The following is a 27,671-nucleotide window of genomic DNA, read 5'->3' on the forward strand; positions in this document are numbered from 1 at the left end:
TGAATGCTTTGATGCCTACGTCCAAAGGCAGCACTTGGACTTCCCGATTAAATGCTATATTTCTGCCCCTTCGTATTTTTAAGCTACACACGGTATGTAGTAGCTTAGATACCATACTTGTGAGATACTACGTGCACCCCTGTGAGTCGCTCAGGTTTCTAAAGTCTGAGAATTACATGTGTTGAGCATCTTGCTGGATCAGACTAATTGTCTGTATTGATGTAGGCAGATTGACAGGTTCGCTTAGTGTGCTAAAAAATAATCAGGCTGCCTCCGTTTATTCCAGCAGGAAACTTGATGTTCCTTTTCAAAAGAAGGGCAATGATTTTGTTTAAATATTACTTGTGGGTATGTTTTTATAAGTCTGAGCTGTGGACCTTGCAACAGCTTTCTTTAGATCACTTACCTTCTAGTGCCTGAATAAAGGATGTTTGTGCTGTCTTGGGTTCTGTATTGGAATTCCCCCAAATAAATTTCATCTAGTAATTTCAGACAATGTACGGTATCTTTCCTGCTTTGAATGTTGTTTTCCTATTGTTCATTGTTAAACAGCTCCTGCCTTTAAACCCAGAGTCTGTTTCATCTCGGTGGCAGATGGTCACCTGTATATGCCTGGACCCCGCATCGTTTGGTGGCAGAATTCCTATGGAGGAGGACGTGGCTTCCTCTTCTACCCTCCCTCCTCTTTTGGGGAGGATTATATATTTTGAGCGTCTGGGTGTTTCTTGCAGGCCGTTGTTTTGAAGATGGGGAAGAAGATAATTGACCTTAGCGTGTCCTTTTTAGCCAGGCACGTGGTTGCTGTTCTCATGGTCGGTTTTCAAAAACGAGGAACAAGCAGCGTTGAATCCTGTACTAGAAATAAGGCTTCAGGTCTAATAACTTGACATCTCCAGGGCCAAAAATGATCACTTTGTGCTGCCAGACTTCTCTTCTTCCATGTGCAAAGCTCCTTTCTTAGTTACAAAGTGCAGTAGCACCTAGGTGCAGAATACAGATAACTTAGGGGTTTGCATACGTATTTAAATGTCTGCGTTTGCCCTAGAATGAATTCTTAGCATTCGGTGTTCAGGTGTGTTAATCTAGGCGTAATGTCTAGCATAACTTAACATTTGAAGAAGAGGTGAGTAAAATGGGATGGAAGAGAGGAACTAGGTAACCCTGCCTGTGAGGCAGGCTAATCATGTAGAATAGTTTGGATTTTTTCCCCCGCCTTTCCCCTATTTCTGTGTCTGGTGATAAAGGGCTTTCCCCAGAGTTATTTTCTGTTTGAGTTTAATGTCAGTATGGAGATTAAAGACGTTTGTTTTCCGTTGGCTTAGTAAATCTAAATCCAGCCTTTGAAGTCAGGTCATTTGAGATTCTTTAGATGAAAAATCAACTCTTTATTTGGTAACCTACCCAACACCCTCAGATTTCAAGTTTAAATAAAATGCTGCCTCTGCTACAAATGATGTCAGTGTTGCCTGAGGTTTCTTTAAGCAGAAAGCTGAAGTCAGCTTGAACAAAACTTGGCAAAAGTGGGATGTTTTATTCATGTGGATGGTTTGAATAATGTCCCAGAGTTTCCGTGGTATAATTTCATTGCACTTTATGTTTAAAGGGACCCCCATCCCCCTCTTCTAGAGAGAGCTCTTTGGTTGGGCTTCATTTTTAGGCTTACGGTGAGTGGTGTATTATTGCAGTGTAAATATAGACTTTTTCCATACATGTAAGCTCTCCTAACGTTTATGGAGCTCTGCGGAGGGGTGGAGGGCGTACCTGAGAGATGAAGCGCTGCCAGCGAGCAACCTTGGAAATTGGGAGGAAATGAAAAAAGATCCCACGAGCTTCAGGGTTCCCACTTACCCTTTTCCCCCTGCTCCACCTTACTCTGCCTTTTGAAGCTTCAGAGATGGAATTTACCCCTCTTCATTGAATGTGTCAAGAAGTTCATTAGAAGGTGCCCCAAACTGTGTGTGTGTCCCTTCGAGTCCTCTCTGCTTCTGCTGGGTCTTTGTTTCCCCTCCCCAGCCTCTCCTTCTCCTCCTCCTCCTCCCCCCTTGGGGGGCATAGCCTCCGTCCCCTCTTCAGGTCCTCGTGGTCCCTTCTCCCCGTAGATGTCCATCAAACTTGAGGAGAGGCTGTAGCTCACTCAGCCCAGGCGAGATGGTAGTGGGGGAAGCATTAACCATTTCTGGGATTTGTACTTTTGACAGCTCAGTTCTCCAAAGACTGTGTGCACTGAATGTACTTCAGGCTGTGAAAAACGAGTGGACTTTGCTGCTCGTGGTTGATGGAAGCCAAGAGTGGGCTACGACCAGGAAGCAGAAGCAGAGGTCTGATTTAATGCTGCCCAGGCAGAATGGAGGAGGAAACAGAGAGATTCAAAAACTCGGAGATTTCAAAGCATAATTTTCATTCATAAATCTGATACCATGTGATGTTGGCCATAGGACCAAAGGTAGTTGTGTCAAGCCCAGTGGTTGTTCTTGAACTGGGGTATATCCCAGTAGAAAATCTCTCCTGGTTTTAATCTTCTCGCCTCCTCAAATCCCAACAACAGACAAACCACAAAACCAAAAAACCAATCTACTGAATGTGCTGGGGACAAGCATCAGGCTTGGGACAGGAGGTGGGAGAAGGGTGAGGGAAGGACTATGCCCAGGTGACTTTGTGGCATAACCTAACGTGTTCAAACAGTGCTTTTCTCCTGGAATTTTGTGGTTTGGGTTTCATTTCTCTTTCTGAATCTGCCACCATATGAGTCTATATGAAGTAGGATTTTTTTGATGAAGTACATAGACGTTGCGAGTCTCTCTGTTAGGGTTGCATTAATGAATTCCAAAAGCACAAAATAGCAATAGTTAGGATGGAGCACACGTCGGGCAGAGAAAGCTGATTACTTCCATTGACTGCTTGGAGTCCTGGTGCCATATGTTGGTCTTGTTTATTGGAGAGGCTTCTCAGCTCCCTGTGGCAGGAGCTGACGCTATAACCAGGGATCGGGATGAAGCCCTGGTCCATCCCTGCGGGGATGCAGCGAGGTGGAGCGAAGGGAGAGCAGACGTGAAGGCAAAGTCCTTGTGCCTTTGACCCTGCCAGAAGAAGGTTGGGGAGCTCCTAACCCCTGGTTGATGGGAGGTTGGCAAGTGTCTACAAATACCTTAGTGCTTGATGGCAAAGCAGATGTGATCAGGAGAGGCAGAAGCCCTGTGGCTGCTTGCAGGTCTGGGGGAGGCTCCCACTGCGGGCTCGTGGTGCTGTGTAAAGGCTGCAGCTTGTTCTTGCTTTGGCAGAGGGTGATTTTTTAATGTCCACTGCTAACTTGCAGTTACACTAGTACTTACCCCTCTGTTTGTCGCTCAGTGATTTCTTTTATTTGTTGCTCCAACATTCAAAAAGCCCTAGCATTAGGAACCCGATCGGTATCCAAAGACAGATTTGTAACGTTGTCCAAAAGTTTAAGCTACTAAAGATACACTTAAATATAATTCTGTGGTATTTCCTCTCTGATTTTCAGCTTTTGACTATTTTTCTGGATCCAAAGCCAGTGCTGAGTGGAGGGAGACAGCCTTTTTTTTTTTTTTTTTTTTTTTTTTAATAAAGCCTATTGAATTGGAAGCTCGACACAAAGAGGTGTTTGTTCTGGAGCCCGAACCTGATGGGTTGGGAGAGCCCTTGCCGAGGGCCCGTGGTGCTCCTTGCCGCGGAGTGGCAGGAATGCCGGTGTTTGCCGAGGGGATGGCTGGGCTCACTGTCCAAACACATCTCTGCTTGCCAACTGGGAACATATTGCAGTCTCTGTGAGGCACTCCAGCCCGGCCTGAATAGCTCCTCTTGTGCTCGGGCTTTCTGAATGCGAGAGAGAGAGAGAAACACTCCTTTCAGCCTTCTGCAACGGCAAAAAAACCCTTTAGTGACCATATGAGAGCATTGCCTTAATGCAGGGGTTCAGAAAGGGAAGGAAGTTAAAAAGAAGGGATGGGATTTTTACCATTTGTTGCTATATTTTTAGATTTAAACTTTTTTGTTTAGCGATAAACTGTTGCTGTATCTACTTCTTCTTGAAAAAGAACGTTGTAAGTGTACATTTTTAACGTACCATTCAGTTCGTTTTGAAAAAAATGTTTGCTCTCACTAACAAGTTCATCGTAACTCTTTACTAAGAGACTAAAATAGTGCCCATGAAATAACTCTTTTCATCTTTTAAGCCTTCAGTTGGAGTTTGTAAACATACTTCTGTAGTGGAAAATTACCATAGTAATGCCTGATTCTGCAGCAGCACTTGCATGAGCGGCTCCGTTACCTGTGCAAGTTCCTCTGATAGCACAGGATTTGGTACAAGCCTAACTCTATACATCTCATATTCAGTCGTATAGCACAGATAACTTGACATGATTTTGGTAAATCAATCTGAAAATTGTAGCGAGTAGTGTAGTAACTTGAGGCTCTTTGCAGCACAAGTAAAATTTCACCCTTGTTCCCTCCCCTCCCCCAAGAACCGTTCTGCCGTTCCCCAACTATATTTATCTCTAACTTAAATAAACATGGCTTATAATTCCTTTAAGTGCGCTGCTCATCTATTTTTGTTTTCAAAATGCTTCACGAGTGATTTTGCAATTCCAAAGTTAGAGAGCTTTTTCACATGGCCGGAAAAGCTGACGTGAAGAGCGCAAGTGGCTGGAAATAAAAATGTGTTTTAAAATGAAATGAAAAATCTCGAATTTGCTGAGTTCTGCTCAGGACTTCACAGCGGGCACGCACTCCCGAAGAAATAACAAGAATGTGTTTGTTCGTAGACTTTTGTGTGCAGGAGAGGGAGGAAGGACTTTGCCGCTGTCACTGTTTCTATAGTGACAGCTCATTCTCACGACGGTATCGACATAAACTGTAGTCAATAATTTATAGCGAGAAGACTTAAAAGAAAAAAATTAACCATGTCTGAGTGTTTATGAGCTCTTCGCAGTATATTATAGATTGTAGGTGGAAGTTAGTTCACTCTGAGGTTTGCATAGCTTACTATACTGTAAGACGCTGATAAAATATCCAGATATGATGCACAATTCTATAAAATACCTGTAAATGGCCCTGATTAACGGATTCAGTATAGTATATTGAGATACAAAAATATCCATAAGTGCATGACGTTAAGAAACTTATATTTATCTTAAAGCGGGAAGAACCAATCGCAGTAGCAGTTTTTACCAGACAATCTCTTTACGTTTTATCATATATGTCTTGATAATCAGAAAGCACGATTTGAAAGCAGAGTAGACTATAAGGAAATCTTTAGTTATGGCCACATCCTCCCAAAATCTCATTTGGACCTGGGCTTTTTAGATAAAAACGGGCTGAGTTTGAAACCTGAGCGTGCAAGTCGATGTATTGTCCCCATCGATCTCGTACCACCAGCTAACGCCGAGTTGGGCTTGGGGACGCTGGCTGTGGCTTCCTCCCAGCCTGGCAGCAGTGCCAGCTGTAAAGATGATAATATCACACATTGTACAGAGGTGCGAGTTTCTCCATGTGGCATTTCAGAAGCTAACATATGTTTTTTCAGAGGTCTCGCAGCCCACGGGCAGTGCAGCCCAGTCTAACCTCCAGGAGGCAGCTGGTTCCTATCAGTTGGACACGCGTTTGCTGTAGTAGATGCAAGAGGATCCTGGAACGTGTCTTTAGTTTGTCAGGTCTTTTAAAGTCCTGGTGGCAAGTGGGACTTGAAAGCCAGTCCAGTTTTCATCAGTGTCATCAGAGTTTTCACGTGAGATACTCGAATTCTGGCAAACTTGTGTTTTCTATAGGAAAACCTTTGTTGGAAGGCTTTCAACTTGCTTGAAAGTTGCGGCTTACTGATTTGGCACAACGTTATCCATTGTTTTGGATGGATGTTGGAAATGTGAACGTTTCACCTTGCATCCAGTTGCTGTAAACATTATTTTTCTGTTTGTATCATTGTAGGGCATTTTACATTCTTTGGAACCTGACTTGGGTATGGCTAGTGTACTGTCACACCGAATAGATTAAAATCTCTCATGATCACAAATTTATGGGTTAAAATGTCACTGTTCTTAATTTTTTTCAGAATTATTTATTTTATCTCACGTGTGCCAGCGTAAGTGTATACAAGTACATGTATATTTTGCACGCACACATAGAAACGAGACAGAGAAAGGAGGTAAATCCTTAAAACACATGGTGTGGAGCAATATTTCCATTACGCTGACACAGCAAAGTTTTTAGAAAAGATAATTTCCGTAATGAAAACGATATTGATTTAATGTAACTCAGATGCAGGGCAAAGCGCAGAGTGACAAACCACATTTTTCAGAGAATTCTTTGTTTTCTTTCGTCGTGGGTCTGGATCGTTCTATGACTTATTGAATCTCGGGTATTGAGGGCGAGTGTTTGAGTGGTTAGAGCTGAGCATCGCTGCAATTTATTCCTTTTCCTGATGCTTTCTCTTGCTGTTGATGTGGCGGTGTCGGATAGTTTCTCTTCTTTGTTGCGCTTTCCTATAAAAGGGGGTATTATAGCTTGCGAGATAATGTATGGCAGGGTTTAGAGGTTCTTTAATGTGCGAGATGTAATTTTTGATGCGAAGCTTTCTCCTGGCAAATAAACGAAGTCATTCTGTTATGCTAGGCTCTCCTGCTAGCTCACGTCTGGGGTTCAGTATAAAATATTTAACATCGCATCTTCGGTTTCTCTGGCTACAAATAATGGCAGGTGGTGGTGATGCCTACAAATCAAAGGCCAACTTGCCTTCTAAGGCTGGGGTAACCTGGGCATAAAATTCAGAGTCCGGGAGTGATACAGAGAATAAGCACCAAAACCTGCAGTGCCTGCCTGGTTGTTCAGCTGAAAGGAAAGGAGGTGAGGAGCTCAGGGACAAAGCTGGAATTCTTTGCTTTTGAGAAAAATCACAGCGTTAGGTCTTCAGGGACGCTGCACATAAAGGCAAGAAGCTTATCGAAAAAGGACGTGTCAGTGGCATGAAGTATGTTTTTTCTGAAGGCATCATCTTTCTGGGACAGAAACCCATTTCTAGGTCTGAAATAAAAGCAGCAGTCTTAGGAGTGAGATAAAAATTGGGTAAAACTGCTCTGGGTTTAACGTAATGAAGTTAACCTGTTAAACAGTCCGAGTAAAGAAAGTGGCCAGTGCACGAGGTGTGTTTCTCCAGGATGCTTTTTTCTGATATTTCCAGAACAGTTGAGAACATCATTGTAATCTTAACGTTAGAAGGGCTTGTGGTAAACAGTGCTGTCTTTAACCAGAAAGGTTGACGAGTTGTAATTTCTGTAGACTTCCAAGGAAAATAACAATGGGTTTTGTTTTTTTTTAATATTCTTCAGTGATGCTAATTTCTCTAGATTTTTAGCCAGACCCTATGATGCATGCAAATTTCAGTAATTTCTTGATGGGTAACTGCATGAGCAAATACAGAGGAGAGCGGTTGAGTCATGAGCCTGAGACCCATGAGAATAGATCTGAAGCCAGAATGATGCAGTGTTACAGAAGCAGGCCTTTCTTCAAGCGGTGGAGATTCTGAGTCACCAGGACAAATTGTTTTCGTTATTTATTTTTTTTTTAAATTGTGTGCTGGGAGGGCTAATGCACAAACTCATATGACCCAGAGAGTTGTTTTCCTCACTGTTAGACAAATACCGTTGGATGTGCAGCAACTCTGACTCCAGGTATTCCTGTCCCTTCATCGCCACCGCTGTTGTCGGTAGTGCTGCCTGATTGATGGGATCACTCAAACTGTTTAGAAATGAAAAGAGATGCTGTTCACTGCTTGACCTCATGAGCAATTTGGTTTGGAGCAGCTGAAGGGACGGGGAAGGGTTGGCCACGGGGAAGGGTTGGCCACGGGGAAGGGTTGGCCACGGGGAAGGGTTGGCCACGGTGCAAGAGCCCCAGGGGCTGGCGTGGAGGCTGGGCGATGGCAGCCCCTCCAAGGCCGAGTGTTGGGACGGTATATACTGTCTAGATTTGACAGATGCATTTTATTTGTTTTAGCTTGTCATCCTTTTTATCCTTTCTCTAAGCTGGAGGAGCTTTCCAGAGATGGCTTGGGTGGAAGTGAGGAGAAAGAAAAGGAAGAATATGCCTGTGGGTTTCTTCCTTTGAGAGAGAAGCGCGTTGGTTTTGGGTGCAACGCAGAGGTTGCGCAGTTGTACCCGCATGCATTTTTGGGGGCATGGAAATACCATTCAAACTTAAGAGAGATTTTGAACAGAAATGATGGTTTCTACCTTAGAATGTGAACGTGTGATAATTGCTTAGGTACAGAAATGCTAGGAAGAGTGATTTTTCTTTATTTATTTAATGGTCAAAAATAATTTAAATGAAGCAAGGTGGGCGAGATTTGTGTTTTAATCTGTTAGTTTAAGTCAAGGCTATTGTGCCTCCCTGTTCCTGTCTTGCCCTTGTTAGCACATGTGCTCCTGCAGGCACAGGGACCAAAGTTATGACTCAGAATTTTACCTTTTGAATATCATATCTATATATTTTTTAATAACGCACTATATATATTTCCTTAGCTGCCACTTCCCCTCCCTCCCCTGGTTTTGTAAGGAGAAATGGTATAATACGGAATGTGGGCTCTTCACTTACTTTACTAACTTAGATGTTAGATCCCAACAATGGAGTTGAAATACCAAGAAATTCAACTAATTCAGAAGACAGTTTTTTTCAACCTAAGGTTCTTAAGAGGAAATCAAGAGCATTCCTTGAATAGTTGCGAAGTGGCTAAATCCCATCTCCCCGCGCCCTGCTCGCTTTCAGCAAATTCCCAACCCTGCGGGTGGAGTTGTCCTGGTGGGTAAATCCCTCTGGGAACTTCATCAGCCTGGGAAGGGCCCCAGCGATGGGATTGTTCCAACCCAACTGCCCCCATGAAGCCTCCTGAGCGGAGGCAGCCTCACCAGCCCGCTCTCCTGCCAGGCAGGGCTTTTCTTCCTCTCCTGGGATGGACACGCTGGAGACCTGGGAGCCACTTGAAAGGAGAACTTTATCATATGTTTGAAACGCTTACTCCCTGGAGGATAGGAGTTTTTTAATCTCCATCAAACTGCGTGATGGATGTTTCGGATAGTCAATTAATTTCACAGTTGCTATAGCCAACAAGAAACTTCCTTTATTGCGTTTGAAAAATGAGAATATTTCAGATGTGCTATGGAGAAACTGTCCTAGATCCATTCTTTTCAAATTCTGTGTTATTTTAATAATTAGAAGAATGTAGTTAATTATACAGTATTTGTTTCTCATCAGCAGTTCATCTATATAGAAGGGGAAGAGTCTAATTCTCCCCGCTGTGTCATACGATGTGATTAGGATTGCTTATCTGGGGACACAGGGGAAAAAAAGAATTTGTAGTTTATTTTTTGAAGGATGTAGTGCTGTCATTAGCAGAGAGGCATGTTTTAAAACACAACTCCAACTAACGTGCTCCTTGCAGCGGCTCAGCGTAGAAATATGAGAAATGATGTGAAAATGAGGGGAGGATGACGGGGGCCCTTCAAACATAACCTGGTGAGTCACGGCCTTCCCCATCACCTTCGGTGTTCATAAAGGAACGCAGGCTGTGAAAAAGCAAGTTAGTGCCTTCTCTGGGGCAGCCACCGTGTAGTTGAGAGCTACAGAGTCTGCTGGAGTAGAAGAGGTGAGGAGGACCCAAAGTCAATGCAAGAAGCCTTCCGTGCCTCGCTGGGATTCAGGTGGCCCTGCTGGGCTTTGCGGTGGGATTTGAACACCGTCTTTTGGTTTGGCCCTGACTGCAAGAGGTTCTGAGCACAGCAGCAAAGCGTGAGTTGTAGGCATGAGCTACGAAAAAAGCTTGAAAAATGGGTTTTGTTTGGTCTATGGAAGGGCAGGTTCAAGGGTTCAAGGCAGGTAGGGCAAAGTGAAGAGGGATGGGTGGGGTTTTTCATAAAAGGTTGTTGGAAAGACAATAATGGAATGTTCCTCCATCCACTCTTGTGGATGGAAAATTAACAAGCAGAAATTTTAGGGGAAAGAAACTGAAGTTGGACACACTTCCAACGCACATGCAGGTGGCAATGGAAGACACTGGCCAGGGACTTTGTGGCACTCCGATCACTGGGGATGCTGAAAAATAAACTGGGCAGCATCAGTCGGGAGAGGCTCAGGTAGAGCTGGTTCTCCCTGGGGAGGGGAAGAGCTGTGCTCCGGCACCTCCCTGTTTCAGGGAGATGTTTTATTTGTATGCCATGCTTGCCGACCCAGAAGAGTGATGTTCTGCTTGAGGCTTCTCGGTTTAAGATGCAGCTTCATATTATTTAGTTGTTAGTGATCTGCTGTGAAGGAAGGAGGAGGTGGCTCTCCCTGTGATGGAGCAAAGCTCAGCTGGGAGACCCTGGGCTTGCCGAGGGCAACTCCGAGCATTGCACTGATTGTCACACTTGGAATTTTAGCTTGCGGGTTTTTTCCAACTTACGCTGGTGTAAATGCAATACTGTAATAAAACTCCCCAGCAGAGAGATAGAAAATACTAAATATCTTGAAAATTGCTTTTAATACTTAGTGAATGTACATGTATATATCGATCTACATAGATTTTCTTAATGTATATCTATTGAGCTATATTTACATAGTAATATCATATGATCTGAAAGGTCCCTTCCAACCTAGGCAATACTATGATTCTATATAGTAATATATAGTAATATAGATACAGTAGTATCTATTCAATAATAGATGTAGATCTATAGATATATATAAAAAAGTATAGATATATAAATAAATGTGCCGCTACCCCAGGGAGATGGCAATTTACCACCATGGCTCTATTAGTTGTTTCTTGGTGTGAAACAGCAAATACAGTTTTTAATAACTATTTCTGCCTCACAAAATAGCCCGGCTCGTACCTGAGTACCAACGGTGATGATGTTTCTCCTTCCCTCCCTGCCCCCACGTGATGAAGAGCGCTTGTTTGCGAGAGGTGGATTTTAATTGCTATGTTTTTGGTGAGAACATTCAAGTAGGGGAAGTTTAGATGATTCACTGAAGCCCGGGATCCAAACGCGTCAGGAAGAGAACTCGCCAGCCCCTGTGACGGTGACTGGTGGCACCGTGTCAGTGGTAGGATTGGAATTTTGCTTTAGTTTTCGCTGGCTGGCTGATGTTTCTCGCTGTGGGTGGACAGGTAAAGAACAGCCGTCGCCTAATTGCCGCCTCCTCTGGGGCAGGCGCAAGAGAACGTGCTGTGTAACTCCACTGGTGGCTGCGGTTTGGGTCTGTTGCTGGTTGTACAATCCTTTTGGTGTTGCCATGGGAATGCAATAGTTATATTATGAATAACCGGAGCGTTTTCTTTTGCTGCTGCAGAAAACTGGTGTTGTATAATTACCGCTACCTTTAATGGAAGTTGTTTTTGTATAAACCTGTTGCAGGCAACAAAACGTTTTGCAAGTGAATGCCATTTGATAAATGTGCCAGAGAGCCAACACGTGTGCACACACTCCCCAGGAGCACTGACATCATTAGATCGTGTTGAAGAGCTGCCTCAAAATTGCAAAGGAAAAATAACGTCTGTAGTTGAACTTCCATCCTTATGACGATCTTGTGGCTTGTTTGTCTTTCTACGAATAAGTAACTTTTCTTGATGTCACCTGATAGTTGTTCTATCATATGTATGTGATAATGGTGTTAATAACTGGTGCAAAATGCAAACAACTTTCATTTGATGGCATTTGTTTCCCCTAAAAGTTGGTGCGGTGGTTACACAGCTCCAGCTCAGCTGCAGAGCTGTAGGAGCAGCGGGAGGATGCTAATCCTTCTCTTGCTGGACAAAGCTTTTTAGCAGCGTGAAAACTTGATACGTGAGATTTTTTTGGTTCTAAAATGAAGCCTGATGCTGACCGAGCTCTCCCATTGTTTGCGTGGATTGGCAATAGTTCCTTGCTGAATTTCTTCCATTACTGAATTCGGCTCTAGGATCTCCTTTTCTCTCGCGGAGCCTCCTGCGTCAGGCAGGCTGCGGTGTTCGGTGCGACATCGCTTCTGTCTCACCTCTCTTGGTACGGCCGTTCTCTCTGCTCATCCATAGGCTTCCTGGCATATTTCTATCATAAAACAAAGGGTTATGCAAAGGAAAAAGTCAGTGGCTACAAGGAGGGTGAATTTTTTTCAAAGTCGAGTCTTCTTCTATGTGTTGCCCTACTGGTCTTTAACAGTCCAAAGATTTATTCAGGCTTAAGTATTGTCATACGACCTAAAGCCTATTCTGGGTTCGGGTCCAGTTGCATTCCCACAAGCTTCCTGTGTGACCCTGCATCAGGCATTTCAGTTCTTTGTCTCAGTTCTACTTGTGAAGCGAGGAGAATAACAACCCTGCTCCAGCCAGATGTTCTGGGGATGGATTCGTGAGCCCTTGCAGGGTAACGTGGCGCTGGGTCATAGAAACGCTTTTGTGCTCCCGCTTCAGTTGTCAGGGTGTCATCTTGGGCTAATGTTCATCATGAAATTAATGTCTCTCCAGTTTCAGGTTATTGTGTAGCGGCTTGTGTGCTAATGGATTAACTTCAGATGTTTTCAACATAGTTGGTTGTTCTCTTTGTTTCCAATGTAGTCCTAATTTATTTAACAGTATTTGCCATTCAAGTCGACTGATTTTAGACAGATGTTTGTCTCTTGTGTTTTAGTCTAGACATCTATGATTTACAATCTGTAGCCCATCTGGTGAATTGCCATGGGAGTATGCTTATTTTCAATGCTTGAAGTATTGCGACATACTCTTTGCAAGTGTTTTTGCAGTAGCGGCTGATGCGCCAGCCATCAGAAAAGGTTTATTTTAGCAAAAGAATCCGACTTGTTTGTTCAGATTAGGGCACCAAAGCCCTCCATTTCTATTCCAAACAACAAAACCCAAAATGTTCTACTCCAAAATGTTGCCTGTAAATTGAAACTCTAGAATAATATATGGGCCTATTTAAAAAAAAAAAAGAAACAAACCCCACCTGGGAATGCAGAAGAATAATAGCAGGAGACCTGAAGAATCCATCTCATCCGTCTCCATTCTCTGCGGCTGAACAAGTAGACTTGTCTAACCATTTCTGAATGCTTCAGTGAGCTTTAGAATCTCAAAGGTTCTTGTAATGTGTAAGTTTAATCTACGCTGCCGCAGATGGCGGGTGATAGCGCTCTGTGCCTGGGGTAGGGTGGCTGCAGGACCCGGTCCTTGTCCCCAGGTGCTTCCCGTTCCCCTTCCAGCCCCGCGGCAGGAGGAGAAGATGCTGATGCACAAGGGGACAATGTCTCAGGCTGTTACAGACCCCGTCTGGACTCTCTTCTGCTTATTAAATTAGCCAAGTGTGATGAACCCACGATGCAAGGTGCAGGATGGCATGGTCGTCTGGCAGGTGAGGAGTGGGACAACTCTTTACCCTCTCAGGATTAAGTATCTCAAAAGCAACACACTTACTATTTCAAATGTCAAATGTTTGAAAATTTGTTAATCCGTAATTCTGTAGGGAATAAAAATACGCTTCAAATTCAGATGCAATAGTACTTCTGTGTCCCGGCTTGGGGTACCCTGATAGCTTTGGACAGGGCGCGTTCAGTGCAACTGATGGATTTTAGTTCATTTCCTGGTTTTGTGGGTTACTGGATTATTTCTAGAATATGCCCCAAAGCAGAATTCAACATGTGGAAGACACACATTGCAGAAAGAGCCTGCTGCTGAGTAGGAATCTCTTGGTTCTTACGTTAAAGCGCGGAGTGCTGTTGTTTAACTACAAGTTGAATGTACTTGAGCCTCCCGCTGTGTGTAACAGGTCAAGTAGCAAACGCAGGTAAAATAAACCCTCTCCAAGAGCCTCGAGTGTAAACAGCAAAGCTGCTGTCACGTAAATAAACCAGAAAATGCTCCAGGACCTGTCTGCTTGATGCATTTGGCAGAGATTTCTTGAGTATTTTGATTTGATGTTTGGCGGAGTGAGTTTGTCTGCGCATGTTGAAAACATCAGTCAGAGGCAGACTTTGGCCTGGATGTTACTGCAGGGGCTGTGGCCCAGAGAGCCAAGTAGGGAACAAGTGTACACCCTTTGCAGTTTCATGTTAATAACGATAACGCACCGAAACGCGGAGACACCAATGTATTTTGTATAACTTTAATTATTTTTTAAATCCTTATGACAAACCAACCTCATCTGGGACAGGAGGGAGGGTAAAGGACTGGTAGAATGAATTTGTGACTTCTCAGGTAGTGACAGTACTTAGAAAGGATATCGAAAAAACATAAAGCAGCTGCAGAAGTTGCAGAGGAGTTTTAAGAAACGTGTTTTACCTCCATCAAAAATGCTTCGCTCTCCACTTTCAAAGCCCGTGTTTGGATGTGCAGCTGGAGGTGATTGTGCTTGATGGCAAAGCCGTGCAGGTGCCAGAGACTTTTTTTAGATGTTTCATTTGCATTTAAGTTGTCATTAAAGTCTGGGTCTAAGATAATTTGAAATCCGTGGAGTCATTTCTGTTCGACTTGAGGGTTTTGGTAATGTTTTTGTACTGCTCTTACAAGGTGAAGGAATTACTCCGTACTACTAAACTGTGGTCCGACCAGAAAACGAAGAGTTGAGGTGCCAGACAATGTGAATGGACATGTGGTAGGCATCCTTGTATTCACATCCTTTTGTGTAGATGAGGTTGTCTTAAAAAAAATTGACAAATGTGTATGGATAACCAGTATAAAACTCTCTATATGTTGCCTTCTTCTGGCACAGGCTGGTGCCATGGGGATGGCCGAGTGTTGGATTCTTCCGTTAACCCTGTGCCTCGATAGGCTGTACTCGTAACACTATTTTTGCACCTTTCATGACCCCACCTTTGGCAGGTTGAGCATAGGTGGGATTTTTTTCCTGACATTTTAGACCTCTCCAAAGGTATTTTTGAAAGCTGTTATTTTACCCCCTCAAGCACTTTGTATTGTAAAAGCTGCTCCTCTTTTCTCCACAATGTGGAGTTGCTTTAATCTACAAATTTATACTCATCTAAGGACAAAGTATTTGAATCTTGACCAGCAGGAAATTTAAGACTCGGTGTCCTGGTAACTTCAGTAGACACCCAGGAGTTGACTCTTCCTCTGCTTTTAACAGACTTAAGTGAGCATCTGAGTTAGCTCTTATCTAGGAGAGATTGCGCCTCAAAATGATGGTGATATTTATATATGAAAGCTCTTTACATCTGACTTCAAAGGTTTTTATAAAGTGGTCTGACGCACTGATGTTAGCTTGTTGCTAAGGAGCAGTTGTAGGCTGTGGCCAAAAGGCTGGGAAAACCACTCGCCGCACCTCTGCTGGGCGGGAAGGAAGGTGAATGGAAGAATCCCGGATTGGTTTTGGTTTTGTTTGCCTTGTCATCACCTTGTTTGGCCCATGGGCCGCTTTGAGAATAAGTGAGTGGAGGGAGAAGACACGCGTGCCTGACAGCGATGGCGAGCCTGTTTGTGCTTGTTTCATTGAGGAAATTGTTCCGGAACAGCTGCTCATCCATGTGAAAATGCAAACCCTTGGGTCCCGGCCAAGGTCAGCAAGCCCTGGGTCATTTGTTTTAGCAAAGCAGGCCAGTTTGCCCTTTAATTATCTCTCCTTTTCGTTCGGTCACATCTCTTGCCCCATAGATTTACTTCCTGAGAAATGCCTTATGTGAAAGATGTGATACCAGTTTTGTTGTGAATTCATGGATTACTTATAACTGTTAAACTTTATAAAATATAATGTATTTACCTGGCTGGATTTAATTTTCTACTGCACTCTTAGCTAGTGCAGTAGGTTCTTGTTATTAAAATGTACAGGATTCTTAAATTTCAAAGAAAAAGTGCCCAAATCACCAAATTGTTTCTCTACTAGTGCCGGTATTGCGGTGCGAAACGATAAGTCGGTCCGTGTTTGCTAGAAACAGGGCTGAGAAATTCCTGAACTTCAGGGAGTTTTCGGGAACTGCTCTCAGAACGGGAACTTTAGAGTGAAGCCTGGTAGGGTTTGCTCTGAGTAATAAGCTATGCAAGATGGTCAGTAGAAACGTGGAGTAAAACGTGTGCCCGTGTGCTGGAGCTGGATTTGAATCATATTCTACAGTGGACATAATTTAGTAACAAACAGAGAAAAGCAATGTATTAATAAATAGCAGTAGGGAAGGGCAAATAGCGTAGTAAAATGACTTCTTTGCCCTATAGTGCAACGTGGAAAGAAAGAAATCAGAAAGACGTAGTGCTATAGCTGGAGGAACTGGAATGCCAAATTTTGGCTTCTATAGTTTAAGGAAAAAGCCTAACTAAACTAAAGCGATTTTTAATACATGTATAAAAGGTCACTCAGGAACAAGGAAAAAAAAAAAAAGCATACTTATTCCAAAAGCGGTTTTATACAAGAAATTTGAAAGTGTCATGGATTGCAACCAAGGCTATAATTAACCTTGGAAACCTTGGGACAGAAGTTTCTCAAGTAGGTTGTGACTTGATTCCTGAAGGAATAAAACAGGCAGAAGAACCGACAATCTCTCCGCGACAGAAGCATCCTCTTGGCCGGGGACGCGGGAGACAGAGATGGGAAGGAGGAGACTTGCCTTGATCTGCGGCTTTGCACAATTAACCATGATACAAGAAGGAATAGAATAATTGTTGTCATTTCTGTTAGGCCACGTGCGCAGGTGTTTTTTTAAAAAGGCAATAGATCTGCAAAACCTTTTTCGGTCATCTAAAATGGTTAAAATAATTAGCTGCCACAGCGTCAGAGGAGTGACAGAGCAGCACAGAAGAGGGAGCATGTGGCTTGGAAGAGGAGAACAGGCTTTTGCCGGGGTGTCAAGCTGTTAATTAGCTCTGCCACAATATGAGACTGAGCTGCCTCTTTTACTGTCCCTTAATTATTGACATGTGTTAAAAATATGAAAACTGTGTACTCTTGCAGCTTAGGGACAAGCGTGGTCTGTCACCTGCCCGGCTGGTGGACTTCGGTGCCTTCAGCCTGGTGGCTCCTCTGCTTTCCCTCTGACGGCAGAGGAAGGGGAATCGTTCCCTTGCACCTGCAGTTTGGATGGAGCCAGCCCCAGCGTTTCGGGGCAGCCCTCCAGAAGGCGATGACGGTGCTCCGTATTTACGGTGTCGGAGCTCGGGGTGGAATTTGGCCTCTGGCTTTGTCAGCAGAGGTGGCCAAAGCTCTTCTGGCTCGGTTTCGTTATGAGCTCAGGAGACAACCTCAGTTTGTTAACAGCTTCGAAAAGTATTAAAGCGAGCTCCTTTCCGTGTATGGCATCCGTCTTAGAATGGACTGAATTTTTCCCATTTAAATTAAATTTTGTATTGAGCCACGAGCTTCAATTAAAACTCGCAAAGTTCTAATTCCCTAGAGGACACATTACTTACAGCCATCCTGTGGATACAAGCAACAGAGGAACATCCTTCTCTAAACATTGACTTTTTAACACTTCAAAAATATTTGACATAACCAAAAACGCTAACATAACCCCCCCCCAAAAGGTATAGTTACGTTTTAGTGTTAATTGGGGAATGGCTTCACTGCAAGAATAGTCTTTAATAGTTCCTGGGACTCGTCATGCTGCAGAGACGGGGTCTGTATTTGACTCGCTACCGCCTGAAGTTGTTTTGATACCGTTGATGAGAGGGATGAAATAACGTGTGCTAAAGTCATTTGGCCAGCCTTGAAATCAGAGCGCTGGAAACAAAATCTGGCTGCAAATCACTAGGCTGTCGTTCTTTTAAAGCCTGTTATCCGAATGACTTTAACAGTTTGTGGGGCATCCGCAAGGTTAAGAATGATCTTGCACGGTGCACATTTTGATGATAAAACTCAATATTATTTTTTTTTTATTGATATGGAAGCGTTACAGTCAACAGTAGCGGTGTGGGAGCTTGATTTCTTCCTGCACGTAGATCCGTATGAGCAACTGGCACAGGGTTTAGAAGGAGAGATACGAGGCGTTTGTTGTGTAGAGGCTGTCTGGTCTGTACGTAGAAACTCCAAGACTGTTCCGTTTTTAAATTTATTTCCACGACAGAGTACCTATTTTTGAGAAATACTGGCTAGAGCCAATACAAATATAAGTAGGTGGCACTCTGGTGAGGGGCTGAACAGGTTACACGTTAAAGCTTTATTCTGTCAGGCAACGTTTATGTGTAACATTGAAATTCTTGTCTGCTTAGTGGTGAAGTCGGGATTTCTGATTTTACAACGGCTTTTTTTCTCGCAGCTTTTCCAGGTTTGAGGAATCACTGACAAGGAATGAGGCGCGTACCAATGTTATCTCTTCATTTTATCTAATCTCGGGCACGTTCCATCCTGAAGAACTGCACAGCCCTGGATAATCCAGTGTGGATCGTGTCATGGTGTATTTACCAGTGTGGGCCCTTACGTACAGATACACTCCCCCGTTTACCGTCGAGTGAAACTTGGCGGTGCCTATAGGCCAAAGTAGTTTCAGAGAGGAAATAAAAAACCGTATTCCTCAAAAGAAATTTGCCGAGATTTTTTTTTTTTTTTTTTGGTAGGGGAAACACATTAACTCAAATCACGTTCCTGTAAAGTTCCTTCTGAACCAATTGTCATTTCATATTTTTGATGGGTTTAAGTAGAGACATTTTTATGGCAACTCCCCCCCCCCACACACACCAGTAATCGCTTACTGCTTATGCTGAGGTGTTTTTTCCATTCACACTAAAACTGTTGACTCTCTGGGGAGACAAATAATGTTGAAAGGGCTGTAGAATAAGGGGCGGGGGGAAACCCACGAGAGCTGAATGAGGAGAAATAATAATGACTTTTTTTTTCCTTATCGGGGCTGTAGTACAGGTGAGGTTCCCTGCATAGTTCAGTACAGAGAAGTGCGACGAGCAGCAGAACCACACACCTAAAACGACTTCTTTTAATTTAAACCTTGGAGTTCCCATGTGCTTAATACACTTGACGATAAACTGCCATATTTCAAATGTAGATGTGACTGGTAGAAGCCGCACGTGCTGATTAGACTCTAAATAACTGCATAGAGAAAACGAACCAAGATCAGAGGAGATATAAATAACTGCGATGGATTCCTGTGTGTCACTTGGATTCTGGGAGGTCGGGAAGTCCTGCGTGTTGTACAATAAGCAGCCTGAGGGGTGTGAAAATGTAGATGGACAGAGAATGACTTTTCGGTAATTTAATGCGGACTGGTTTTGCTGATGCCAAGCAACGGACTGTGGCTCACTTGGTTGTTGGGGATTTAATTAGATTTGTCTAAACTTTGGGAGCAGTCCTTCCTAAAGGCCATTACATCCCGTCTGGGCCTGAAGTCCTTCAAATGTTTTAGTGTTTAGGTTCCTTACCTAGAAGGTGGTCTGGTGTGGAGATGTTAGATGGCTTCTCCAGCAGAGAAGGTTTTGAAATTATCTTTTGTATTGGTGGTCAAAGCTAAAATTCAGTTTGCAGTAACAAGGAGCAGAGTTCTCTCTGAGCTCTTCTCAAGAGCTCCAGCATGAGTATCTTCTTAGCCCATGGCAAATGGGGTAACGAACAGGTTAGTGTAAACATTTTAGTATGTAATGAGGAAGTAGTTAAACTAATTTTTCAAAGTAGGAAACTCTCATTGCCAACATGATTTTGGGGGGCTTCATTTCATTGACTTCTCTGTGTGATGTTCCAGATTTTAATGGCTGAATCGTTGAGCAATTGAGCAAACTATTTCCATTTTATCTAGACGATTTCTTTTAGCCGTGAGGCTCTGTTTGCAAAAGCCGAATGCTTATGGCACTTGCTTTGTTATACTTGTACTCGGTGCCTCAAAATGGAACTTGCATGTTCAGGGGCTGGATTTCGGAGTGGAAACCATAAGCTTCTTGCTTGTATAACCACATTCCAAGGTTAGGCTGAATAGCTGAGATAATGAATTTGGTCTTTGTGCATTCTTAAATAGATAGATAGTTTTTCACATATATGAATTTTTTTATTTTTTTTTTTTTTTTGGCTACAATTGGACGCTTTCCTTGGGAGCTGCCTAATTCCAGGCTGCACAGTTTCTGCTTTGTTCTCGGCTCCCATTCCTTCGACAAGAATAACTTAACCAGATTTCAGTATAGGAATTGTGGGCTGCTAAAGGACATATTGTGTTACTGCTTAATGCTGTAAAAGTTGATCAGTGGGTAATATAAAGTCTATGTTTTAGCTGTTTTATGATGAAAATATTATTTCAACGGAATATATGGTAAAGTCGTTGAACAATGATCTTATTCTCAGAATGATGGCACAAGGCATTTTCCATACACCAGAAATTAGTGGAGCTGCTCATTTCGTTATTGCAGGCTTCAAAAATAAAGCTTTTTTTAGCCTTTTCTGAGCGATTGTGCAATTTTTTTTAACTGAAAAAAGCCCTAATATCTTATTTCTCTCTTTCTTTTAGGACCAGCAGAGGTTCCCATGATGTCACCCAATGGATCCATTCCCCCTATTCATGTGCCTCCCGGTTATATCTCACAGGTACGCTTCTTCAAGAGTTAAAACGTATATAAAAGCAATAGCAAAAGCGATGCACACGGACTCAGCCGAGCTGTGCGAATTCTCTCCCTTTGTGAGAGGGAGAGGAGTCCACCTTCTTAGGGTGATGCCTTAAGTTCTAGTGTGACCGTCAGAAGGGGTAGGAGACCAGTGGAAGTGAGAAAAGGAGCCACTGTAGCAATAAAATGTGCTGTTGATCCTCGGTATCTTCCCAGCAGAAATCCCGCAGCGTATCAAGAACTGGGGGGTTTGGTTTGTTTTCAAGAGTAAATGTGATTTAATTATCTGTCTATGGAAAAAATGAAAAAAGGCTTTTCACAAAGCTGTTAGGTTTTGGAGCTCTTGAACAGCTCCTGCTCCTCTCTGTAAATAACCGCTTCAGATTACCGGGTTGGTTGTGTTCCTTCCATCTTCTGCAAAGCTTAGTCTCCTTCTGAAGTAAGGAAGAAAAAAAGAAAAAGGGGGAAAAAAAAAAAAAGTTGATGTAAGGCAGAGTAACTGTGAACAAGACAATAAATCCAATAATTTCACCACTTTGAGGCCTAGATTAGACCGAAAACTTCATTAAGAGTATATACAAAGTATTTCAAATATCCTTGATCAATAGCGTAAGAACTTTTGGTACATATATTTTGGCATCTGGTTAAGCAGAAAATAGATGATGTCCTGGAATTCCTTCCCCTCCCCAGGAAACATGTGAGCTTGTGTAATTCTGAAAAATTGTGGATGGCGTCATACTTAAATCCCACAAAATACTGCAGTCGCTCTGTGGTATTTTAACTTCTGAACAGAGTGAAAACATGCTTCGAGTACAGGCGACGCTCTTCGCCAGGGGAGGAGAGAGGGCAGGACGCAGGGTGGTCCGGCTTCATCCTCCTCCTCCTCCTCCAGCGTCCCGCGGTGGGTGGTTGGGCTGCGCTTTGAGGCAGCATTTGCAGAGCTGATTAATACTCCTCCTGCCCTCACCTAATTTAATAAATTGGCCCACATCATACGGAGGCATTTTTTTTTTAAAGATTTACCCTTCCTTTGAAATAACTTTAACCCCTTCTTTTCATTAATACGGTTATACCTCTCAGCCCCTGTGCTGAGATGAACGGTGGGTATATTTGAAACGCTTTCCAAACCAGAATTGTGAAATCTTCCAGTTGTATCTTGGTCTGACCCCAGTTCCTCCTTAATGCTTTTTTTTTTTTTTTTTTAGGGCACCATAATAATCCCACTAAAGAAGCCTTTGAGTAATTTCTTAACCAAAAAAACCCAACCAACCCTCTTCTGAAAAAATTTTCCAAGGAGATGGAAATATGTTAGAAAGTTTTAGGGGAAAGCTCTGTATTTAGTGCTTTTCGGCAGCAGAATGTGCGTTGTGCTGTGTGACCAGCGAGGCTCTTGCCTTTCAGACTGTGTCATATGAAGCGGTAGTTGAAAGTGTGTAATAATCAAATTAGTTCTTACTGTAATAAAGGTCCCTGCCTTATTTGCTCTTCCTTTTGTCTTTTGCCTCATAGTTAAAAACTCTATTTTATGACAAACAATGAAAATACAACGTCAATTTAGAATGGTAAGGGAAAGGCCATGAAGCAAATTAATGCACTCTGAGATAGGAATCAAAAGATACTTGATTATTTTCTTGTTTGTTTGTTTGATTTGTCCCCAAAGTGTACATCTAAGAGTCAGGCAGAAAGCAAATACCCCCGTGGAGAAGTAACGGTGACTATTAAAAAAAAGCCTGACAACTTTTTTTCCGTTTTGTTATGCCAAGCCTCTTGGAGCTGCGAGTATGAGACCTAAATATTACATTAGTTATCTAGTGATTGCAAACCTGGATTAAAATGATGCTTCGTTACCTCTTCGGTGTTGTCAAAATGATCAGCCAAAAAATCGGCCAGAGGTTGTGTGCCCTGCCGGACCAGCTCCGCTGGAAGCAGCGGAAAAATAGTTAGACTCTATTTCTATTAGTAGTTGTGACGAGAAGCTGGGATGGTTGATGTTAAGGATGCTCCCAATGATGAGGCTTAGCCAGGGTGGGCAAAAATCTGGGGAAATAATAGAGAAACACACACGGCCAGTTCAGATCTTTCATGCTATGGTTTTACTTTCAAAGACGGGTGAAATACAGCCAGTTATTTTGCATTTCCTTCTCAGCGGACCAGCCTCTGTGCACCTCTGGCAGATATGAGCTGTCAGGTCAGAGTTCATGTCTCTGCAATTCTTTGTTGGCTAAGGGTTAGTTAAATATGAAAGGGAGAAAAAGTTCCTTGCTGTGCTCTCGGTGGACACTATTGCTACTGTGACAGTTAGCTGTGGAAGGTGGCATGGTAGAGGAATCTGTATTCAGTGCTTGCGAAGTCAACAACTTTGGTTTCAACTGTTGCATGTTAAAGGAGGAGGAGGGAGCAGGTCCTATGACTTGTAGGGCACAAGCTGTTAATGCCCGTTCCAGTTGCAAGCTGTGGATGGAGCTGCTTCCCTGCTGCACGAGTCCCGTGGGGCAGGCGGGGACCATGCTCTCCTCTGGGATGTCCACCAGAGGCTGCGTGGCCTTGGGGTCTGTGGCCCGGTGCCTCCTCCTGGCTCGCAGAGCACTCTGGCTCCCTGGTGTTAGCCTAACCTGAAGATTCAAGATCATGATTTGGATGCCAAGCCATTAAATTTGGGGACATCTTCATGGATTGTTGTTTCTGCTTTTCACAGTGTATGTTTGGTAGGAGGGAAGTAGGATTTGGGGTGTTCTAGTGAGGAGAACTAGGACAATGGAAATATCAAAAAGCACGATCGTGAACTTGTTTGCCTAGGGCTATTGGCTGAGGGCTGCTCTCTCTGAAATAAATCTGGAGCAGTTCCACTGGAGTTTGAGGAATTACTCGTGTAGTTGGATGTGGAAATTTGGCATGAAACCCCACTTTTGATTTATTTATTTATTTATTTTTTTATCAGAGTTGTTAATATGTGGTTTCTGCCACAGATATTTTAAGGCTAAAGGACTAATTTACTGGTTGGAGCTTGAAGTATGCATAGAACTGGTAACATTCCTTTTGTCATGAGGTAACGCTGGGGTCACGTAGGCTGAGCTACGCAGCCCAAGCCATGGTGCTGCAGTTCCTGCATCAAGCATATAGCATTTGACAGAACTAGAGCGTAACTTCTAGAAAGAGAAAGGTCTTTAAATGACAGTTAAAATGGTAGAAAATCCATCACATCCTTGGGAATCGGGGTCATCTTGGTCTCGGGTCCTGTACACTGAGAGGTGTTCTCCAAAATCACGTTTGGCAAGCATCAGCTTTTAGCCACAGACTCCTTGTTTTCATATGGTTTACAGCTCACAGAGCTTCTCCGTGTGTTTTGTAGGCTGCGATCGATGGAGTCATCCTTTAAGAGGATGATCCTCCCCAACGCTCTGAACACAAGGAAGGTCGTGTAGATCTCACGCTCACACGGAGCAAGCTATAAAGGGACGATCCTTTTAAGTTCGTGAGCTTTGGTCCTGAAGACCTGTATCATTCTAGACTTAAAACGCTCCACCATCCTTACCAGCGTTATAGATGTTCATCTGTCTGTTTTCCAGGTTCAAGGTGCAGATTTAATACAGGTGTTAGTACGTGATGGATGGCAAAGATAGTGAGGCAAACTTGCCAGGGCTGGCCTGGACTTGGATTGGCATCCTTAATAAATGAAGTCAATAAATAAAATGTTGACGTCCAGGTTCCTCGTGGATGAGCTCATTCTGTACTGTTTTCTGGTACAGATTGATCTATGAGTGAAGTTTCAAATTAGTAGATGAAATCCCCAAAGTATTGGTCGTGGTCCACCCAGTGGCCATGCTCCAGATGTCCTTGCTGAATCTAGCACGCTAAGTTTAAGTGAAATGAGAAAAACTCTTTGAAATCAAGTGGGAATTAATTCTGTATCACCATATTATACCCATTCAGTAAACGTGTGTTACAGAATGAGATGATTCTATTCCTTTAACTGGAACTGACAAAATACAGGCAGAGTTTACCGGTGCAAAATTACCATGTCTGTCTTTTTGCTGGGGGTGTAGCCTTAAATTTCGATGGAGAAAAATAAGAGAATGGGGAGTAGTGATGTACTTTGAATATGTGAATTATCTCTAGTTAGATTGAGTTTCCATTGCTACAGTGATATCTTTAATGTAAAACAAGTAACATTTAAAATGTTATTCTCAAAATGTGGCAACCGATGGGGGAGGCAATTTTATTGTGTCTCAGTAATGTTCATCCAGATTCTCCTGCACGATCATCTATCTACCTCACTCAGCAATTAAGCTCCCTAAAATATGGAAAAACCCACACAGAACTATGCTATAATAATATTGTTCTTGAGGCGGCACGCCAATTACACCAGCCAGCGCAAAAAATAACAGCAAAAGACAACTTACCTAGTAGCTGTTTGAAAAACACGAAATAATGAAAGTTTAGCTCTAGGTGCCAAATGACCAGAGATAATTTGTTTTCTGTAAATATAAACTGCTAAAATTAGCAATGGCAATTACTTCTAATATTCCAGTTGCATCTGGAGACCTCAACGGGGATTAGGGTTTCATTGCTTCCGGGCGCTGGAGTAGAAGACATTTAGCTGATGAATGTGTTTTCCTGATGAATTTACGATCTTCACGACAAACGGTTTTAAGCAGATACAAAGAATTGGGGATTTCTTCCTCAAATAGCGAAGTTTAATCTCTCTGCTACGTTAATGGATCAAACCTAATTTCCTCTTCGAACTGAATTCCGTCTTTCTGATGAATTGAAAGAGCCTCATCTCCCAGAGTGGCACCGCTGTCATCTCCCTGCTGCGAGTTTTACAAATCAAGATGTATTTACAGTCTTAACCTGTGCTGGTTTTATAGCTACCTAATGCAGAGAATACATAATTCATTGGATTACCAAATTTACGATCTGTTAAGGAGAGAATATCATATTTAAAGATGGTATGTGCAGCTTCAAAAATTTACATATAAATCCACAATTCCTAGTTTAGGGAGAAAATGCCCTGTAGGATAGGGAAACAAAGTATTTTTTTTGCAAGGTCCCCTGTGTTTCTGCGTTTCTTTGGAACACGTGCACATGAAGTAAGAAGAATGCTGTCACCATTAGTGGCCTGGGAGGAAACAAATACAATATATTAATATTAGTCTCTTAGCTTTTGGATGAAAGCCCTGGGGAAGGCCGGATCATCCCCTGGTCTCTGGCGTTTCTGTCACTACCGTTGGTGGTTTATGGTTTCATCTAGCAGGATAATTTCATCCAAAAGGTCTTTGGAGGAACTCTGAGCTTTCTTCCCGTCTCCCTAGAAGATAGTTGAGGGAGAGAAATCCGAAAAATTTTAAATACGAGTTTACGTTGCGTGCTGCTACAGAGTACAAGCTTTCTGTCTAAATCTGGTTTTTAACATATTCATCTTTCACTAGGGCACAAAATACAGGTGTAGTCCGGTCTAGATGCACAGATGAGAGCTTATACCCACCTGGAAGACTGAAGTTAAAGTTGTCTTTGGGGCTTGGACCAGTTAAAGCCATGGGTGAAGACTTTTCATATCAAGATGTAGGAACTTGCTATCTCAAATTAGAGCGTGATCCAAGTCTAAGTCGGTTAAGTCCAACACTTCTGTACACAGTCCTAAATAAGTACTTCTGTGTGTGCTAAATGGAAAAGGGTTTTCCTCTTCTCTGGCTTTTGGAGTGTGGGTTTCAGAGTTGGCGCCAGGATAAGAGATGCTGTGGAGGTTGAGTAGAACCAGTAGCAGAGATAGGAGGCCTGAAAACGCAGGGGTGACACCGATCTAAATCTCTAAACAGTCTGAATCTCCGAGGTTCAGCCCTCTTCTGAGGACTCTGTAAATTCAAAATTTTAAGCTAGCAGATGACAAATTGCTGGCTGAGGTTGTAAATTTAGAGGTTAGGATCAAGTATGTGAAGCTAAACTATTTCTGTTAGGGTTATTCAGCAGAGCATTTTTTTAATGTAAAATGTCAATTACAAGTGAGTGAATTAACTTTCTACAGCAAATGTTCTTCTGTAGGACGCCAGCCGACCCGCAGAAATTGTCCATGACTGTGGTCACAGCCTGTAGCTAACAGGCGTAAATTCATACACCCTTAGAATGCGGATGGCCTAAGGAAGGCACGGGGTCTGCTAATATTAGTTAAATTTTACCCGGTGATAAATTGCGGAGCTGATGCCTGGGCCACGGCTCGTGTTTAGTGGAGGCTGTAGGCATTTGCCCAGAGAGGTGGTGGAGGCCCCATCCCTGGAGACATTCGAGGCCGGGCTTGATGAGGCTTGGAGCAACCTGATCTAGTTGAAGATGTCCCTGCTTAGTGCAGGGGGGTTGGACTAGGTGGCCTTTGAAGGTCCCTTCCAACCCAACATATTCTGTGATTCTATGGCCTCTTAGATGGGGCTTGGTCCTCTGCAGCAGAGTCAGCGGAAGCGACCGTGTGCCCGTGCTGTTGCTTCACTTCAGAGTATATCAGCCTAAACCAGTTTTTCTTTGTGGTTTAGGCTGACACTGTGATGTGACAAGACTCACTGGAGTGTGGGGATCCATAGCAGGGGCTTCTGCTGATGCTCCTATGGGGGTAGATAACTCCTGCTGATGTTGGTGGTCATCAGCTGAGAGTGGCAGCATCTTATGGCAGGTGCCCTTGACGCACATGCACTTATCTCATACAACACATTCATCACCTGTATTATTCCACCAGTGTGTCATTAGTCGGTTAGAAAAAATTAGACTTTTAACATCCTGTTTGTTGTATGAAACTAAATTACGCTTCCTTTGTGCTTTTCTACCTTATGCACCTCAAGGTACAGAATCAAAGGGATAGTGATTGTTCATACGCGGTTGTATTTTTGAGTTCCAGAAATGTCAGAAGTTTTTTTGAATAAGCTTCAAGAAAAGCTTGGCTCCGAAGTCTGGACTGATATTTGGCTGGTTGACTGTTCTCCAGAAATATAGCTCTGGAAAAATTATAAGCTGAAAACCTTTTTTCAGCCTAAGCACATTTCCACCTTCCTACATCTGTTTTTACATGCTTTGACTATGGCATCGGGGGCCAAGTTATGCATATTCCAGAGCTGATTTGCACGGACGTATAGACCAGCTCTGCAGCAGAAAAAAAACCCTTCTGCCCTATGATTTGTCTTGAAGAGATACCCGTTGTGAACAG

General features: G+C 43.1%; 1 protein-coding gene across 1 annotated transcript in view; it reads left to right on the top strand.

Annotated features, from left to right (window-relative positions):
* FNDC3B (fibronectin type III domain containing 3B) overlaps nucleotides 1–27,671 on the top strand; it is a 213,868-nt gene that overhangs the window by 80,887 nt on the left and 105,310 nt on the right. The window contains exon 4 of the mRNA XM_063338682.1: nucleotides 20,392–20,468. Coding sequence (XP_063194752.1) covers nucleotides 20,392–20,468 — 77 coding nt within the window. The remainder of the gene's footprint in view (nucleotides 1–20,391; nucleotides 20,469–27,671) is intronic.

Source organism: Chroicocephalus ridibundus, chromosome 6 (genome assembly GCF_963924245.1).
Source record: "Chroicocephalus ridibundus chromosome 6, bChrRid1.1, whole genome shotgun sequence".
Classification (NCBI taxonomy): domain Eukaryota; kingdom Metazoa; phylum Chordata; class Aves; order Charadriiformes; family Laridae; genus Chroicocephalus; species Chroicocephalus ridibundus.